This window comes from Tinamus guttatus, unplaced genomic scaffold (genome assembly GCF_059628265.1).
Source record: "Tinamus guttatus ecotype Peru unplaced genomic scaffold, ASM5962826v1 Tinamus_guttatus_pri_ptg000171l, whole genome shotgun sequence".
Classification (NCBI taxonomy): Eukaryota; Metazoa; Chordata; class Aves; order Tinamiformes; family Tinamidae; genus Tinamus; species Tinamus guttatus.
Genome location: NW_028288705.1, coordinates 2,185,735 through 2,206,007, shown reverse-complemented (window position 1 = coordinate 2,206,007; position 20,273 = coordinate 2,185,735). Strand labels below are relative to the sequence as shown.

General features: G+C 39.0%; 1 protein-coding gene across 1 annotated transcript in view; it reads right to left on the bottom strand.

Annotated features, from left to right (window-relative positions):
• Positions 1 to 20,273, bottom strand: part of GRIP1 (glutamate receptor interacting protein 1) — a 212,623-nt gene that overhangs the window by 74,049 nt on the left and 118,301 nt on the right. The window contains exons 3-5 of the mRNA XM_088522924.1: positions 5,025 to 5,160; positions 4,037 to 4,182; positions 793 to 876 (exon numbers count right to left, since the gene is read on the bottom strand). Coding sequence (XP_088379050.1) covers positions 793 to 876; positions 4,037 to 4,182; positions 5,025 to 5,160 — 366 coding nt within the window. The remainder of the gene's footprint in view (positions 1 to 792; positions 877 to 4,036; positions 4,183 to 5,024; positions 5,161 to 20,273) is intronic.

Here is a 20,273-nt window from a genome sequence, read left to right as displayed (position 1 = left end):
TGGGATAAAAAGACCAAACACAGCATCCAGACACTAAAATTAACTTTCACTTACTTATATTTGACATAATTTCACCTACTACATTGTACAGATGATTCCTAACACAAGGTTTCTGCAGAGTAACACTACTAATAAACGATGCATTCCTTTCTTAGATCATCTTTGATCTCAATGTGAAAACTTATCCTGCAATGTTTGTTGGAGAGCAACAACAACAAAAAGCACTATATTTTGTCTATACTCAGAATAATGAGTGGCCACTAGAGAATTTATATATTAAATAAAACAATACAGTTTTCCCTAAAGAACCTAATGTACCTCCCATAATTGATCGCCTGGGTGTATTATTTAATAGCTGCATGTTTTCTTCTGTTCTCTAAATCAGTGCTAACACTGTTGTTCTGCAATTCTGACTGTCAGCATTATTAAACTATAAATCAAATTTAAATATTTAATTTATCCAAATGCTATACGAGCATATATTTTTTTAAAGCTACAACCTGGCTGAACATAGCAACTTCCCTTTGACTTCATTGGTAGCAGAATCTGCTGTTACAAAATATTCATTTTGTTATGTTTTTTGCATAATGGATTAATTACCAGTGTCCCATAAACAAAAATTAAAGCAATTCATAAAAGCAGCACATTAATGTACGGAATACATAAATCATAAGGGTTTTTTAAAATTTGCAAGCCATAAATCTTGAAATATTATTTTTTAGTACCATAAAAACTTATCACTTCAGTTGTTGATTTAGAAATACAGACTCTTGACATTTAATGATAACTCACCTCTTATTACAAACCCAAAAGTATTCCCCTCTTTATGTAAAGTAACTTCCACAGTTCTAAAGATGACACCTGATCCTTGTACAGCTGAAAATAAAAATTTAAAAATCTCAGTTACTGTTATTTTTCTAATTATATACATAGATTTGCACTATTTGTAAAAAAAAAAAAAAAAGAAAAAAAGAAAGCTCGATATTGTATTCCTGATTGCACTCCTGGTCAAATAATTGGAAAGACTCGCTACAGAACAGTCACATAAAAGACCTGTAATTAACTACAACTCCCGATTGTGTCCGATATTTTGCAGATGTAAATAGCAGATTGCCATTATTTCAAAAAACAGCTATAGAATTCTAGAACAGCTCAGAGATTGGAGACTTACTGTTTACATTTTTGCATAATTTTATTTTTCATAGTTTCAGAAAAACGCTGGAAATTATGCAAGGTAGAAATACACAGTAAGAGAAAAAATGACAAAACCTTAAAGTTGCCCATGGAGTTGACTGTTTGGCCATGAAAACATGTATTTGTATTGCTTAAAGTCAAGATAGTCAAGATTTTTAGCTTGTGTGTACCTAATCTCAAATTGCTAGACTAAGATGAAAAACAGTATTTTGTATCATTAGGATTTGCTATTTTTTTTTTCCTTTTTAAAACACAATAGACTGTCTCATCAATGCTAAATCAATTTAAAAGATCTTTGGTTTCCAGTGGAGTAAGTTTTTGTCTGCCAGCAATACGGGAGTGGTGCACAGTATTGAGCTAGAAGCGTTGCAGTTTAATGCACAAGCCAACACATTTGGCTGGGATAAACCATTTTACGGTATCTGTATATATTGCTGTTAAGAAACCAGCAGTTAATTTACTGTTAGCTTTTAGAGAAAAAGCTTGGCAGAGCATAATAGCTCACTTTTCCAAAGGGGAAAGGATACTCGGTAAGATCACACGCATATGCAAACTTCTAAGCTTTCAGTAAGACACCAAGAACAGCGCAACAGATAAAGAAGAACTGTATAAAACATACATTATGTGAGCTGCAGAACTAATGAAGACTTAGGTTCTTTAAAGCTCCTGCGTGCAATAACCACGGCTTTCCCAGTCCCTGCTACGATACCCTCTGAGCGAGGGACAACACACATCACACAGCCAGGGAGGAACCTGCTGACTGCCCCACGCCCGGCCCCACACACAACGATCCCGGCTTGAATCCAGTTTGGGGCTCTCTCTTCTACCCAGGTGACCTTTCCATGCGATAATGGAAAGTTGCAGGAATGTAATTACTTTGAAGCCTTTGAATCCCCTGTTAAACCTGCCCCACAGTGGCCTAGGGTTTCAAAAGTTACTATAGGCAACAGGAAACAATCTGTGAAATGATAAAAATCCCCTTTCCTTAAGAAAAGGGCTAAAGATGATGCTCTACATGATCATCTTTCAGGACTGTGTTATTTAAGGTCATGTGGTTCCTTTTGGGCCAGAAACTCTTTATAGACAAGGCAGGATCAAACTTCAGCTCTTGCCTTCATCCCAATGAACTGGAAGGGACCAAGTCCAAAATGAACGTGTGGCTTGCTAATCCATTTGGTATGGCTTGTAATACTCCTCGTGGGACAGGGAAAGATTGTGGTCTTGCAGTGTGTCATCCACTTGGGCATCAAAGATTCAGCCAGCTGCACTGCAGTCGGGACAGCGATAGAGCTCTCCAGCATGAACGACCTGAAGAGGCAGACGCAGCGGAGACATAGCTCATGTTTTAGTTAGCAATGTCAAAGTGGCTCATGTTGAAACAGAGCTAGATGCGCCTTCTTCAGTGAACGCTGTCAGATACATAAGGAAGTACCGAGGAGAGTGAGATTACTGGCTCTCAGACAGATTTAAATTATTAAATTTTTCAATTATTAAATTTACTGCCATTTCCCTACTCTGAAACTTCAGTTCTCCCCTCTCTGAGGAGGCTTCTGTGAGAACAACAGCAGAATTTCATCAGGTACGGAGCAGGGTAGGAGGTACCAAGACACAGTAACATGACATATTGAAACACTTCTAGGTGTTAAAAGAAAGACACTGTGTTTACAGTGTCCATTTGAAGTTGATGGGAACATCTACACTGTTATTCATTTACAATATCATTAGAATAAGGTCAGAAATTCCAAGGAGCTAAATAAAAGGTTATGACTTACAGTAATCTAGCTTGTCAAAAACCTATTTCAGTTGACAAGTGGCACATATGCCAACAGTGGTAAGGCTGAAGAAAGCACACTTGATTAACTACAAAACAAATAATTCTAGTAAAACAACTACATCTGTATTAAAATAATTCTGAACCCCACTGACTTTATTAACTCAAATATTGTGGTTTTGAACATGAAGTTCCCTTATCAGGAGCAAACACTAATCAGCAAATAACATCCCAAACATATTATGGCAGTTGCCAGAAGGTCATAAAAGCAACAAAATATGTAATTAGACTAACTCTCCAGCTGCTAGGAAACAGTGGGGAGTTCATCCTGTTCTCCTGAGCATCGTGCTGGGAAATATGAAGAGATGGATGGGCCATTTGGCTCCTATTGTGATGAAAGACTTTATTTAAGCAGATAAGAGCTTCCTAGCTGATTCTGCAGTTTTTTTCTGGAAAATACCACTGGGCACCACATTTTCTTCCCTCTAGCGAGCAGCCTAAGGAACATTTAGAGCATTTGAAAAGTTGGCTGGTGCAGCACCAACAGCCAAGGAAACACATTTCTCTTTACTTTTGGCTCCAGCTTTTCAACTCACTGTTGCTCTAGCTTCCATTTCATTCCTGCCAGCTAAATTCCCTCTGATTTTCTCCTACACTGACTCGCTGACACACTGACAGACACTTGAACACAGAAGAAAGGGGAGAGGTGAACGGACGAAACAAAGGCATGAGGAAAATATTTAGTAGCAGTGTGTGACTTCGGTGTCAGCCTAAAATTGTATCTTGAAGACATCCCACTGCATCTGCTGCTTTAGAAATGAGACATGGCTTAAAACTGATGCTAGAAAACACTGGAAAAATAACAACGGGTGTTATTTACCTGAGTGGGTGAAAGGGTGCTGGAAAAGGAAGGAGAAAGCTAAGGCAGAAGTAGAACTCTCAGGTATTGTTAATATCTTAGAAAAACCTCTTACAGCAAGAAGGATTTTGCTGCCTCGGATAGTCACTCCCATCTCGCTGCTGGTACCATGCATCCACTATTCTGTTTCAGTTTGCTCCACTGTTACTTACAGACTGGAGGGAGCTCATATTCCACTTCTAGAACAACCCTCTCGCCAACGTTTTTTAGCAGGCTGATGATCTCATCATGGCGAAATTTGGTCAAGTTGATTCCGTTCACAGACTTGATGTAATCACCTACATCCAGCTGGTCACTCCTAAGAAAAGGCACATATTCCTTTTTGTTGTTGTTGTTGTTAAATACAAATATATTGGACTAGCATAATGTTAATGATGGCAAGAAGTATTTTTTAATAATCATCCGAATTAGAACAAGTTGTTCTACAACACATATAGTTTGGATTATTTGACTGGTTTGGGCACAGCAGCAGGGCAAACCTCTTGATATCTCCACCTTTTGATATCTCCTCCCTCTTTTTCTCTTTTTGGGATGTCGCCAGAACTATTTTCTAGGCAACAGTTGCCTTCACAGTTAACACCACAGCAACAGGAGACAGGCCACAGCTCCAAAGCATATGTTCCGCTCAGTTACTTGGAATGATTTGGTTTAACCTTCGTCTCTTGACCTGTTTCTTTCACAGTAATAGCTTTTCAGTTCCCATTGACAGAGTATGCAAAGAAACTACCATTTTAGACTTTATTTAATCTTAAAAACAGTTAATGGATTTTTTTAAATAAAGATGTGATAGTATTATGGTTAGGTTTTCCACTTTCAGTTTATGCTCTGTATTTTTTTCTTAAGTTTCTGTTCAAGAACAAAAAATACTGAAATGAAATTTAAATCATTTAGAAGAAACTTATTTGTTCTTAATACAATTTGCAAATATACTACTGGTATTTCTATATTCTGACAAGGCAGCCTCAGGGGAAGAGACGGACCAGCTGCTGCTGAAATATTTCTTTCTGAGCTTCTCTGGTCCAATAGGCTGCCACTTACTGAAGCTTCCAGTCAAATATTTCCTAGTGAGCTTTCTGATGCAGGAAGTATTTCTGAAGCGATGGCATAGTATAACACATTTCGGGGCTGGAGATGTCTTACCTAGCAGCAATTCCTCCTTGGCGAAGGTTAGACACTCTGGGTTTCCCATCCTTGTCAATCCCGCCGGATACTGTGAGCCCCAGGGTGGTGCCTTCTTTCTTCATTAACTCAACTATTGTGGAGCCCTTGAATTCCTCTGTTGAGAGAAAATTATTGGCATTATTAGCACTGGAGAAAAGCATCTGTGTTATCACTTAAATGTCATCTACTTCCCAAGAAAATCACTGTGTATGTTAATAAGGAATAATGTTAAGAAGGAATCTCGAGATTCTTTATATTACAGTTCACAAGTCCTGTCCACAAGGCTCTGCATATAGACAAATCTGAGACATATGTTCTGTTAGAGGTTATTGAAAAGTACACCAATATGCTAGTATACTATACAGGACCAATAAATGCTAAGTTCACACTTACAGTAAAGGTAGCTGTTCTACATTTTTCAAAATCTATATTTCCTCATTTTCTGCTTTTTCCCTCTGAAGCATATGCTTTACAAACTGCTTCAACTGTTTAACTAAATAAAAGACACCATGATATAATGGTGAGGAGAATTTAAGATTCCGACTCACTTGGAGGCCAATAGTAGATGTCAGTTTTAGTCAGAACAACTGAACAGAACAAGATTCCAGACAGAGATTAAACGTATCAGATTTTAACAATTTTCTCTTACACAAATAGATCTCCACTCTCAAGCTTGTTCCAATCTTTGCTAAACAGATATAAAATAAGTGACGGGTTTTTGTAGTCCTAGGGATATATAAAATTTCTCTCACATGCTTTCTGGGAAACCCCATTGCGCTGCATATATGATATTTTACTGAGCATCTCTTGCAATTTGCTCACTTAGCATTCTCTGAAAATGTCAAACAAATCTCACAGACCTCAATAAACACAGAGCACCTGCAACAGAAAGCCCAGCACTCTCCAGAAGAGTCAGCCTTGCAGCACATGGCCAGGCATGGCTGCCAGCTGCTTGGAAAACCATGAGAGGATCATACCTCAAGTCCAATGTTTCCAGTTAGAGAAGACCTATTGAAACTGTCGATCCATTCAAAAATTCTGGAAAAATAGACGAAGTTCTGAAGATTCATCCAGAAAATGATGACATGCTGGAAGGACCAGCTTTTAGGTGAACCACTCATATACAAATAACACAGCACTGCACTTCAGTGAACTAGCAATCCTACCGTAGCAGCATGAAACCCCTGAAACAAGCAAGTTCTGTATGTGCATGCTCCTATGCTCGCCAGTAAGAATCAGAGAGTCTAAAGCAAGCACTACACAAACGGCAGTAAGGGCTCTAGCCATCTATTTCCATGTGACTCACAAAATGATCTATTGCATCTTTATCTAGACTTCAAGACAAAGAGCAGTTGGACTGAACCAGAATTAATGCTGCTGAGCAATACAGCGGTGATGGTGGTGGGCAGAGGGCTTTTCAGCCCTGGTGAAATATCCCTGAATCGTAACATCTCGGCACCGCTCTAATGGGGTTGACTGCTGAATCTTTTGCATACATAGCAGTAATGCTCCCTGTCTTCTCTAAGTAACAGGTAATCATCCTTCCACTCTGGCTGATGATAGTCTCACTTTGGGCATTCACATTTTCACCATTACCCAGCACGGTGTAAGTACTTTGGGGAGATTTTTCTTTTGCTTGCCAAGCTTCTATTAAGACAAAATTCCACACTGCACTAGGTGGACAGTATGGGTTTTGCCAAGCTTTGAAATGAGCATTTTGAGAGGTGGAAGGTGTATTTTAATAGGAAAAATTAAAAGAGATTATGAGGCTATTCAAAATGTGCATCTCTTCAATCAAATGCTGACAGCAACACAGCTACCTGGTGCATTCTCCAACTTGGCCAGCTGCACACCAGTCAACTCTCTGTCAGCTAATAGACCCATTTCGAGTGTCATTTGGAAGCTACAGAGATTCCAGGATCGTGTGTACTCACATCTGGCTGTTTTGAGAGTTCAACAAGAACAGACGTGACTGTCTGCATCTGATAATGCAAATGTACAGTGCAGGAGACCCTAGGAAATAAAATGTTGCTTTCAGTCTTATACAACCCTTCAAGTCCTCATAGTGATTACAAGAGTTAGCCATGGTACTTACTGGAACCCAAACTACCACACACTTGCACCCATGATGCACATTACATTCTCAGGTGCTTGGCTGATGTGTCCCACTTGTATATATCAACCACGACATCTGGAGTTACAAGGAACACCCTCCTCCACACCTCAAATTGAGGTCTTTCCTTCTACTTCCCAGTAGCACAATCTGTTTCTGAGGACCATCTGGGAATTTCCTTAACAGAAACTCTGCTGGCGTAGATATAGAGCATGTGCACAGTGCCCTAAGCATGCCTAATCTTGTTCCATAGCATAATACCTTGGGGTCTTTTACCTAGGAGTTTGCAATCAGATGTTCAGAAATTCTTTGCTGCCTGTAGTGACATGTGAAATACATCATCCACACGGTGTTTTAAATCAGCTAATGATTATAGAGCTCCCTGCAATTGCAGGCATGGAAGTTAATGACCAGGTTAGCTCTGATTGACTTGTAAACACTCCTTTTAGGTAGGCAGGAGGGAAAAGACGAACTGGTACTGAAAAGAGGATGGTGATGTGAAATGTTCATCACTAACTGAGGTCATCTAGGAGCACATAACAGTTTCATTAGGCCCAGCCCCCTGTATCTTTTTTTTTATACATGATTGTATCAAGAACAAAAATATTTAAGTTGGTTTTACATATTACAGACTCTTATTGCTAGTTCTTTTATGCTCTATATTACATGTTTATTCACCTGCATTGCTTCTACATGATGATTACAGACTAATGCCACTGCAGTGTTACCAAAATATCCAATATCAGAACAACGCTGAGACTTTATCTCTACAAATTCCCGTCTAACAAGCAATCATATCCATATGCTCTATTCCTCACCTGATGCAAGGTCAGGCTCTGTTCTCTAGTTAACAGAAAGCTACGTTATTCTTCATAGGTAAAAAATCGATCTACTTCATGTATCACCTCACTCATAAGTCATTACCGATGCTGAGCAGCAAAGTCTTAATTAATTGGATGTCTCTGGGGCCTGCTCTCTTCTACTTGTACTCCCACATTGCTAGTACCGTTAGCATAGGCCGCATCAGAAAGGAAGGCAAAGTTACTTCCAGATGTCCTAAAATTTATGAGCAATATAGGAATTGAATTTACAAGTCCTGCTCAGCACCAGAGCGGGGCTCACTATGAGGAGAACAAACGTCCTTGTATACATATATACAAGTGTATATATATATATACGTGTGTGTATATATATATATATATATATGTATATATACACACACATACGTGCACACATAAGATGGAAAAGAAATTTTTGTTCCAAAGTGCTTATTTTTTAGATCCTCTGACCTACAATGTGGAACGTACATAGTGGCTGCACTTTGATAAAAACACCAGGCTATTTTTTTTTTCTTAATTCCTGGTCTGAACACTTTTCTTTGGTCCACTGCTGCAAAGCCAGAATTGCTTGTGCCTGACTTTTAGTAGGGTCAAACTGAGGTAAGAAGATTATGATTTGCCCTGCAACTTAGTGGGAGGACAAGAAAACTTCACAGAGAGAAAGAGGTGCCCAAACAAAAAAGTAGATAAATCTTACTGCAAGAAGATGAATAAATGGAACAATCACAGGTAAGTTTATCACCTACATTAATTTAAATTTGCCCACATAGAATTATTTGCCTACCTCACAGATATTTAGTGCATTCTTTTCATTCTCTTCTCTGAAAATTTGGTTTTGAGGAAAAAAAAATCTAAATTCTACATGTGAAAGTAATTGTGATGTGCATGATCAGGTTAAAAGTCTATGTCTTCCACCTAGTGAGCAATCAGTCCTGCCAGGACAGGGCATAAATGAAACAATCTAAAAATAAAGGAATACTTGCTGTTATTGAACATTTCCTACCGAACGACATACCTAATCAATAAGTATGTAATTGTTAAGTCAGTTGAAAATATGGTCAGTGTGGTCCTTGTGTGGTTTTTCCCTATATGTCAGCAGAAATTCTGCAGAGGAAACATTTTGCTTTACATTCCAGTAGGCACCTTAGCGCTAAGTAAGATATCACATAAAGATAAATCAATTCTTCAGAAACAGACAGTACTTTGCTGTACTGGATATCACATCTACTAAATGTTTCCAGGCCTGGGGGTGAGTGTATTTCTCTGGCTCTGGCAAGAGGGAAGTCAGGAGATCATGAACATCCCATTCCCTGTTGCCCTTTTCCTGACTGGGCATAACTTCTAAAATGCTGAAACTCTTAGTAAGAATAAACAAACAAAAACCCATTGGTGAAGAAAATCTGAGAAGACAAAGGGGACGGCAGCCTATTCTCTGCAGGCAGCGTTCCCAGCCAGCAGAGAGATCACCCCAAGCTCCTCCTAAATCAGAGCTTGACAATTCACAGCAGAGCTCAGGCTGGTATGATGTGCATAAGGATTTGACTACAAGGTCCAACATATCGCAGTAACCATCAGAACTGTAAATTTAAAATAGCACCAAGGCCAACTGCCTTGGGTAGGGTGCCAGGGTACTGTGCCTGTGTGAACTCAGGTAAATTATACACTAATTTACTGCTTCTGTCACAGCAAGAGAGATGATTAAGTCTCAGGCACATGCAGAAAATCTCTTAACACAGATTTACAGCTTACATTGACGGCTATTTTGGTGATATACACTATAACCATTTAGTACATGGTGCATTGGGTAATCTTTGTTTTTTTAAATTATTTCTTCTGCAAGCACAAGAGAGTCTAGAAGATGACTTTGCCATTGCAGAAATGTTATCTAAAAAAAAAAAGCCTTCCACCAACACTTATGAACTGGAAACGTTTGACTGCTGCCTGGCCAAAGCATACGACATCAAAGACCAAACAATGATATTTTATAATCAACCCCAGGCCAGAATACACAGGCTGTGATTAAATAACTCACTGAAAATGCCAGCAGCTTATGTCCGGGTTGGTTTTACTTCTGTCCAAAAAAAGCCTAGCGCTTGTATTATTTGGTGTCAGCTATGGTTTTCCTAGTCTTGGGCACAGAAAACAGATACTTTGGCAGGCAACACTCTCTAAATCAGAAGCAGGGAACTTCTTCAATTTTACATCAAACGCAAACACCACATTTCAAATACTTGATAAAGCACCTTCGCTCTCGATGACAAGAAACTAACCAGCTTGCTGCAACGTTCAAATGGAAGAACCTCCAGGATTTGCCACGGTTACTGAGGCACACAACAACTTCAGGAAATGTCAGAAGGTGCAAAAGCAGCCTGGCCTGGCCTGGCCTGGCATGGAATAAAATCAGTTTTGAGAGAGATGCAGATTCGTGTAGCAGTTATAGAAAATAGTGGTTATTGAGAGAAATCGGGAGGGAGGACATCATACGTGGATGCAAGAAAAGGCTGCTTTGAGCTTAAGGGGAAAAGTGACACATGGAAACAGATGCCTCAAAAGTAGAGGCCTTCTTTTCCCTTGGCCCTGCTAGGCAGGCTCAGGTGGGAGTTGGATGGCCGTGCAGCTGGAAGCCCCTTCAAACCAAGACAGCGCTGGGGAGGGAGCAACAGGGTTCTGGTCTTCTGGGTGATTCTGCTCATGGAAATGAACAGGGAAATGCAATTTTCAGTTATGTGTATATTCTTTTTCAGTTTGCTTTCATTCACATGATTTGGTTGCACAATAATGCCAGAAAGTAACATATGGGAAATACAGGCCAATACATAAAATATCCAAGAAATTTCAAGCCCTGGAAGTCAAAAATTATTCATTTCATTACTTTGGCAGATAATATGCAAAAAAAACCATCATCCTGAGTTATTATTGATACAAATAATGGCATCTAATTCTTTTAACTCCTGGGGCTACTACGAATTTTTGGCAGTGACCATTTCTTAATTCTTCTCTCCATTGTTTGTCTGTCACACAACATCAAGGACCAAAAGTATCAGGCCACACACAGCCAGAATCACAACCAATCTTTCTCTTTCTCTATGTTTTCTTGAGAGGACTGATAACAAGGCTTGTGGGGCAATAAAATTAATGCAACCAGTACAGAAATATGTGAAAACAGAACTATTTTTTTCAATTTACTGAGTTTCAGACTGTGTGCAAAAGCATGACAGCGGTAAACACAGACACTGAGATTCTATTTAAAATCGCTTTTGCATTTGGTAATTTCTTATTTTTAAGATTGTTTTTGTCATTTTTTGCTCATATGCTTCCCGTTTTCTGATTTTATGTAGATGTCCACAATGCAGAACACCTACTTTGAAGGAAATTTGAAACATGCAAGATCAAAGTTTTATAACCTCTTAATACAGGTAAGTAATCAAAATTAAAAGTGTGAATTCTTGGAAGTACACCTAAGAACAATCAACGTATTTTAATTAAAATGGATTCAGAAGACAAGCAGTGTTTAATGTTTAGGTGTCAGAACGGCAGAATTACTGTTCATAATCCCTAGGCAAATCTTTGTATAGAAATTCAATTACAGGGAAATATTATTAATAAAATTATAAAACATCAAAACTTCTAGATTCAGCAAATATGAATACTTTAATAAATTATGGTAAGAAGATACAGTTTGAGTGGAATCACTTACAATATAAAACTCGTTTTTTTGCACAGGTTCCTACAAAAAGATTTTTCCCTGAAGCGCCACGCTGTAACATGGTGGGAATTAAGATACAGCCAGAACTATCACTCAGTGATACATTCCAGCTAGAGCACATTTATCCCTTGAGCTTGTTGTGAATTTGTAGCATTGCGTTGTTGTGAATTTGTAGCATTTTCACTGATGTCATTCTTTGGGAGAGCATCAAGATAGATACGTATATGTGCATGCACATGCATATGCACAGACTGCACTTATACCTGCATTCTCAGAAGATCTGTAAGGAAGAGTCACCTACCTTCAGAAAAGGGCCCATTCCAGCTAAGGCACTAGCTTCATTAAGCTTAACTTCACTAAATTTCCATCATTTGCCCACTCCCTGAGTCTGTGCTGATAAATTCCTGTATTGCCAAAGCAGCCCACTAAGCTATTGAGGAGGAGCTTTCCCAAATAAGGACAGAGTGGGTAGGATAGAGCAAACACTACGATGAAAGAGTTGATGGCCTCAGACCATCAAATCCATCTCAGAAATGGATTCAGACACAAGATATGTTTAATGCTTAAGTGCCACAATGACACTTTGAAAAACCTGAGCATTTTTTTCTCCTGTACAACGACAATCTTCTGCTTAGGGAAAGGGATAGAAGATACTACTGAGTTGGATCTTACACCCATAGGTATCTCAAGTATGTACCTCACAAATTAGCCATATAAATCAAGTGACTCCCTTTGAAAAGTTTGCTTCATGTTGTAAGCAACCAAGTCTTAACTCAACTGAGAATCACCTGTGCTTCAGCAGTCTTGCACATTTACATGTCTCTGTTGGACATTATCAGTAAAGAATCACAGAATCCCACAAGGACTGAGCGTAGACAGGACCTCTAGAGCTCGTCTAGTCCAACCCCCTGCTCCAGCAGGGTCACCTACAGCACGTGGCACAGGGTGGCATCCAGGCGGGTGTGGAAGATCTCCAGAGAAGGAGACTCCACAGCCTCTCTGGGCAGCCTGTTCCAGGGCTCTGTCACCCTCACAGGAAAAAGGTTCTTCCTCACATGGAGGTGGAACTTCTTGTGTTTCAGCTTGTACCCATTACCCCTTGTCCTGTCACTGGCCACCATCAAGACGAGTTTGCCACCACCAAGACGAGCATCCTCATACGATAGATGCTCCAGTCCCTTAATCGTCTTCATCGCTCTGTGCTGGACCCTATCTAGAAGTTCCACATCCCTTTTGTATTGAAAGGATGGATGGATTCTTTCAAAACAAAAGAATGGAGCTTCATGACAGCACTAGTTCCTCTATATTTCTGTCTGAGTTGGGTGTTGGGATCTCCCTGTGTTGCTAGAGTAAATACTGTTTGACAAGATAGCAAAGCTATGCATGGCTTACAGGACTCTGCTGCAAAATAGCGCAGAGCTTTGACACAGATGTGGCGTTTTGAGTCACACAATTTAATCTCATAGTTCTGCTGGATTCACTTCCAACCTTCTTGATTTTCTTTATCAAGAAAGTGGCATGAGGAGAACTCTTGCTCATTAGTATTTTTTTGTAATAAGGTCATTCTGCTCACAAAAATGTGGTCAGACTATTCAAGTTTTTCTGCCTTCTATGGTCATCAAAACAGATCAGGCATGATTGCATTCATGTATTTCAAGTTAAGAATAAACCATCAGGAACAATCCTCTCCCTGCTCTCCTGAGCGACACAAACTGAAAAGATGATACAGTGATATCTGCAGTTAGAGAATATCTTTTACACAGACATCCAGCATGGCTTTGAAAGCATTAAGCAATGAAAAATCTACTCCCTGCACTGGTAATTTCTATCTGATTTTGAATAGATAAGCTTTCAATCCCAAGATCTCATTATAATACCACTATTACATTCAGAATCTCCCTGTAGATACATAACTGGAAACAGTGATCAAATCCCCTCTTAATCTTCTTTCCATTTTAGATTAAGAACTGTCTGAACTGCCTATATTCCCCCCGTAAGACATGTTTTCCAGCTCTTTCCAATGTTTCAATACCCTTTTGACTCAGAACCACCAGGTAAGTTTTAGCAATACTGCCACTATGTTCCATTTTCTGATTTGAGTCATTATTTACTTCTACTGAAGATATTTTTGGATCCCTTATGCTGGTCTACAGTTGTTTTATAGCATTTTAGTTAATATAAAACACCTGTTTTGCTTTTTATGGCCTTAGTAACACAGCAGAATTGAAATGATAAGAATCTGAAAAGACCACAGTAATGATGTGACACATTTTGGGAGAAACTATTGCGTAGCCATTCAAATAATTGATGGAGAATTTTCAAACATATATTATGAAGACTGAAATTTTAAGTAGCAAACATGCAACTTCAAAGGATGGACTAGTCAGACTTGGAGTAAAGAGCAGTATTTTACATTTTTAGGGATAATATTGCCTGTTTGTGGGATATACACAGTTGACATAGATACACACTACTGTCATTCTTTCTCCATTGCAGTATGAGAGAGATGGGACTTTGCAATGGGACTCACCAAAGTCTCTGTGTGGAGGACTAGAGACTCCTTGGAAAATGAGAGGGAACACCTCCTGCCAGTGTTACCTGTCCTGCCAATGCTACCTGTCACCCTTCGTGTTGAGTGCTCACTGGTATCTATAGGGCCTGCTCACCCTCTGGTTCTGTGGAAAACCACAACCCTAAAGTGCCCACCTTGGGCAGCTCAAAAATTGGCTAGAGGAAGGGACAGTTATAAATATTTTATAGAGTCAAATGTGATGTAAAAGTGATTCAACTTGTTTTTCTATACTTAGTTCTGATATAAAATTAGAGTTACAAAGATGTTCTGGAGTGTAGACACATGCAACAACTACTGAGAAATAGGATGCATTAAAATCCTTCAGGTGTTTACAGGAGAAAAAAAAGTCCTGTAACAAAAGGACCATTAGCTTATTTGGCTTGAAGAAAAAACTCAGAAAAGACCCTGCCAAAGCTAAAGGAGAGGCAAGTTTAAGAACTACAAAGCAACCAACTGGCTTAAACTAAAATTTGCTGCATCATGGAAATACTGATGACCTGAGCTGCCATAAGCATTTCAAATCCACAGGGTTTTACTATTTCAATTAAAGAAGTTTGCTATCTGGGGGAAAAAAAAATAAAGGAAAGAAAGAAAGAAAAAGGAGTAAATCAGGCATTTCTGTCTGCTCACCTGTGTGCTGTATCTCTCTAATACCTCTCTTTTCAATCTCTTCTTATTCCCTAGGGATTACTGTATGCATAATGAACTATAATGGCAAATGGGAATGAAGACAGATTAATTCATTTGCATCAACTAACTTATTACGTAGTCTAGCTTGGTGAACAGCGAAGCAGCAAAACGCAAAGCTGCAAAAACGTCCCTAAGTGATTTCTTCTGTCATCCAAATTGCCAGTGTACATCACAGATTTGGGAGAAACACCAAATTGGCAACATGTTAGTGTGTGCGAATAGCACCTGTGGAGCAGCAAGACCACTTTGCAACTTCAGGTCACTTAAGGGCCCTCAGAGACTGCTCTTTTCCCCAGATACACCAGCGAGTCGTGGTGCTCGTGAAGCGCAGCATGTTCCCTGGGCTGTGCTGTGCACGAGGGCTCGCTGAGGCAGCACCCTGCTGCAAGGAGCAGCCCAATTCCAGGCCTGCGCTGGGCCGCCGGCTTGGGCACCCACGGGGGCCACGGGCCCCACGCCGGATTCACAGGGAATTCGGTTTTCCTCCACTGATGGGCTTAAGAACCTTTGCAAGTTGCATAAATCGACCCTTTCCAGATGAGCTCTGCATCACCGGCAAATTCCCATCTGGAGCAGGCGCGGAGCACCTGCAATTGCCATTAATTATTTCACATGAAAAGACTCGTGCTCAAATTCTTTTTCTCTATATTACTGGACTTCTAGATTGCTTTGTGAAACGCATTAGCATTAGTCACCTGACTAAACGAACCTCTTTACTGTGATTTACATTATCACATAAACCACACATTGCTTGCCTGTCCCAAATAAGGCACCAAAAGCATTAACCTAAACTATTTTTCACTCCCTAATTCCGCATTATAGCTATTTTAATGCAAAGGAAAAAATAAAGGTATTTTCCTCTCTTTGTTTTTTCTAAGTCTGATGAATGCTTTGACAGTTGCAATAATCTTGATTTTTTCTTTTAATCCATCAGTTCCTAGTAAATAAATCAGTTCCTAGCAAAAAAAACCCAGAGATCTGATTCCAGACTCAAGTTTGGCAGAGTGACTTTCTGAAACGTTGGCAGACGGAGCTCCAGCCCTCACTTACAGCCTGTCCCATAGCTTGGGCACACATACAATGGATACCATTCGCCAAACAAGTAACAAGCATGTTCAGCATTTCTGCCTTCTTTATAACATCATCTGCTGCGGGCCGGTTAATGGGAGTATATCGCACCTCATGGAGCAAAGATTTATGCCATCAAAACCGAGCAGGCTATGAGCTATTTTTATAAGCACATGATAATCAATTCATTAAAATGGACAGAAGAATAAACATCACCTATAGGCACAATTTGAGACTTCCTAAGATTAATTTCACATGCTTTGTTGAACAGCAGGAGAGGCTGCTGATGGTATCTAACACTGCACAGAGCTATTTGTCTCAGCTAGAGAGGTACAAGAGGTAAAAGTCCATTAAAGACTAACTTTTCTAGATAGGCTCTATTTTAATTCCCAGAATTGAACTTATGTTGAAGGTCACCTCTACCAGGAATTCTCTAACTAAAAGTAGATGGGAAAGGTGATCTCTGCCTGAATACAAGTACCCAAAAACGATGTTTGCCCTGATTTTTCGTTGGCATTTGTTCAATTACAGTATATATTTTTCTTCTAAGCTCACTCTGCTAAATGTCTTGCAGGTTTATCTCCACTCTAAAAGACCTGTTCTACTACAGGCAGATTTGCATTAAAAAACTGTCCCAACATATGTTGATGTCCCTTTGGCTAAACTGGAGCTTTGCTCATTTAGAAACAGTGCAAAATACACACTTCCAAACAATGCAGCTTCATCAAAAACATTCTGCAGGAAAGACCTACTTTATACATCTTACAAAATGGCATGATCTCTGCTCTGAAATTTGATTTCCTTTTGGTTTATCACCTAGAGTGACCTTTAGGCCACAAGAGAAGCTCTTTTTGCCCAGTGAAGATCCTGGAGAGGTGCTTTTATTCCAAAAGCAGCTCGTATCTTACTTCCCAGTTCTTCCAACTCACAATGGATATAAGGATATCAGCCCAGTGCTAACTGCTAACAACAATATTTTGTATAATTTTGAGTTTGTTTAACGTTTCAAACATAATAAATTATAAAGACAAATATAAAATGATGCCCAAAAGTCTTTCAGCTCGACTTCTGGGTGATGTTTTTTAATGGGGTTACAGATTCATTAAAATGTGCACTGGATCAGTATACAAAATGTTCTAGACTCTACTTCCATCTTCTACATACAGAACGCAGGGACTAGAAAATATATTCTCATCTTACAATTTGTCTATTATTTTCTGTGCTATGGAATTAAATAGGTCAAGGTCCATGATTTTTATTATGTTCCCATCTACTTTTTATGACACCATTACATTTTGTTAGCAGCTAAGGAATAAAGCTCCTGGATTTTAATAGTCTCATTAGAGTTCTATACCATATTTATAATGAAATTACAGAAATTCCTTGCCAGGCATCTGATTCTGTAGCCAGAAGTTTTTAATGTCTTTCAAATATACTTTCTGCTTTTTAAAATAAAAAAAATCCTGAGTCACATAACCACAACTAAATCACTTTATTATTATTTTTAAATCATATTTGATTATATCTATGCAAATATGCTTCATACAAGTAATTTTAGAAAAGTATTATTAGTTTCAATTGTACTACAGCATTAGGTATTTTTTGATAGCTGAGATCCATTTTATCACAATCCGGCAATGAAAGTACTGCAGTAAAACTTTCTTACATGATCTCTATTATTACTTCTCACTTTTGTTTGCAGAGAAATATTTAGGGAATCAATATACACAACGTGTAACTAGGCATGTTCACTCACGGCTTGTCACAGATATCTGAAATTCAGCTGTAGCACATATCCCTCACTTTTCTAAGTCATTAGTTTTATTCTACCACAGAGGTCAGTGCTCATTTTCTATGTCATTTAACTGGCATGTATTCAGGGTCACCGTATCATCTGATACAGGAAGAAGAATCCCTGGCAGGATCTTGTGTCATGGTTAACTATTAAGCTGGGTTTGCGTTGCTCCACTGATAAAATCAATTAGCCTTGCAGGCTGGCACTTGTTCCTACTTGGATCGATAAACACAGTGTCCCTCCAGATGCATTCGCTGTGAAGGAAAGCACTGAAATCTCTTGATTTCCGCATGTTGCTACTTCCTTCTATTAACTTGCTCTTTTTTTTTTTTTTTTCTTCCTGCAATCTTTTCAGTTTTGGTAACAAGGGAGATTTCAGCAAATTGGCCCTTTTTATGTGTTTCTTTACATTGTGTCAGTGGATTCTCAAGACCATGCACATACAAAGTGAGAATGATATCTGCACTTTGGACAAGGATAATAAATAAAAAAGATAAACATCTGCATTCCACTAGCCTATATTTCACTTGAAGAAGTTAATAAATTCTCCTACTCTTGTAATGTAGAGATAGGAAATACTGTGTGTACCTAAATAGATACAAAAAAAGTACCCTGGCAAATTTATTAAGAAAGGAGTGTAGAAGAAAAGGATGTAGGAATTCTGGTAAGTGATCAAAACTCTCATTGGCCAAAACAATCAATGCAACCACCATTATGCAAACAAGACAGTTTTACATAGGAGTGTTTAGTATAGCTGTTTATATAGCAAAGAAGTGATCAGCCCTTGGATGCTTCATCCTGTTCCTGTGACACAATTCAACAGAAATATTAACAACCAAAGAGAGCACAGAAGAACTAGACAGTTAAAGACGCAGACCTGGGAACAGAACACCCCAGAAGCACAATCTGATTCCTTCAACAAAGGGAAGATAAAGGTGTCTTCAAAACAACATAAGTACCTATAAGGGATGAACTGAATTTTGATGAAAGAAGACTGACTAATTTATCACAAACAAGGGGAAGCTGAAACCGCACGCATTCAAGCTAGAAATAAAAGCAGTGAAGCTAATTAGCCACAAAAGGCGGTGATGGATTTTCTATTGCTGACAACTTTAAATAGATTGGATGTCCCTCTGAAGTATAATTCAAATACAAGTTGAAAAACAAGTAAATTTGGGGAAGTTATTTGTTTGGCTTACATGGTCACCAAGGTCTTTTCTGGCCCATTAATTCCATGTAAATTCACAGATTATGCTAAAACTGAAAGGATGAGCTCCTCATTCTTAACCACCACACGTTTAAATACAAGAGTAACAAAGGCTAGTTTGCAATGATGCTATAATTCACTCATGGCCTGATAGCTCTTATGTAAAACAGACATGCGCAACTCCTCTGTTTCACAAGATGAGGCACAAGCACCTATCTCTGTCTGCCCCACATACAGAGGGACGTGATGGCAATGGCAAATGCATGAAAACATATTTTACTCATTTGATTCTAAAAAGTGAATAGAAAGCTGGAAAATGCTTTTTATTAAACAAGCAAATAAACAATTTATTCTCCATCAGCATGAAATAAACGTTAAATCACATCATGCTGTCAAAACAGGCACATAATTTTGTGATCTCCCCACCCCCCAAAAAAAACATTATTGGTGTAAAGATTAAGATTTCCTGAGAGATCTAGTAGCTATGACCTACTGATATAATTGGAAAGAGGAGGCAAGCTATTATCCAGATTTGGAATAGCATATTTTGGTATGACAGCACTGTTATCTTGGTAGGTGATATACTATTCCCTTGCTATCTTCATGGTCCAAATTTATAATCACAATAGAAACTGAACTAGAGATTAAAAAAGAAGGGATGGAAAGCAAGCATTAACTCTTTTAAAGAAATAGTGGAAAATACCTTAGGAACACCTTTAAAGAAACAAGTTAACTGTCTTCAAGATATAGAAATCTATCAACTGACTCAAATAGTCAAATGATTAATAATGTCCTTAACTTCTTAGATTACCAATTTACCCAAAACTTGAAGGAGCAGGCTTGCTTTTCTTTTTCTAGTTATATGACTCTGCCTACAAAACTGTGGAACATCAGGGTGTAAAGAGACAAGAAACACCCTGACAGGTCTGACCATGGAGCTGCCTGGCTCCATCCTGTCGTGGGAAGCAGTGCTTAGGGAGCGACTGAGAGCCCGGCCGCTTTGTGCAGCCCAGTCCTGCCACAGCTCCCCAACTGCCAGTACTGCCATGTTAGAGCATGTATGGCTGCTCAGTCTTGGCAAGCACTTATTTATGAATGTCTTGTCCATTAAATTGTTTATTCCTTTTCTGACTATGCTGGTGCAGCCCGCATCCATAGCTTTGCTGCTTGCTATTGACTTCTCACTGATGATACAGGATCAGGAGGATCTTCTTAGCTGAAAAGGCAGAATTGAAGCA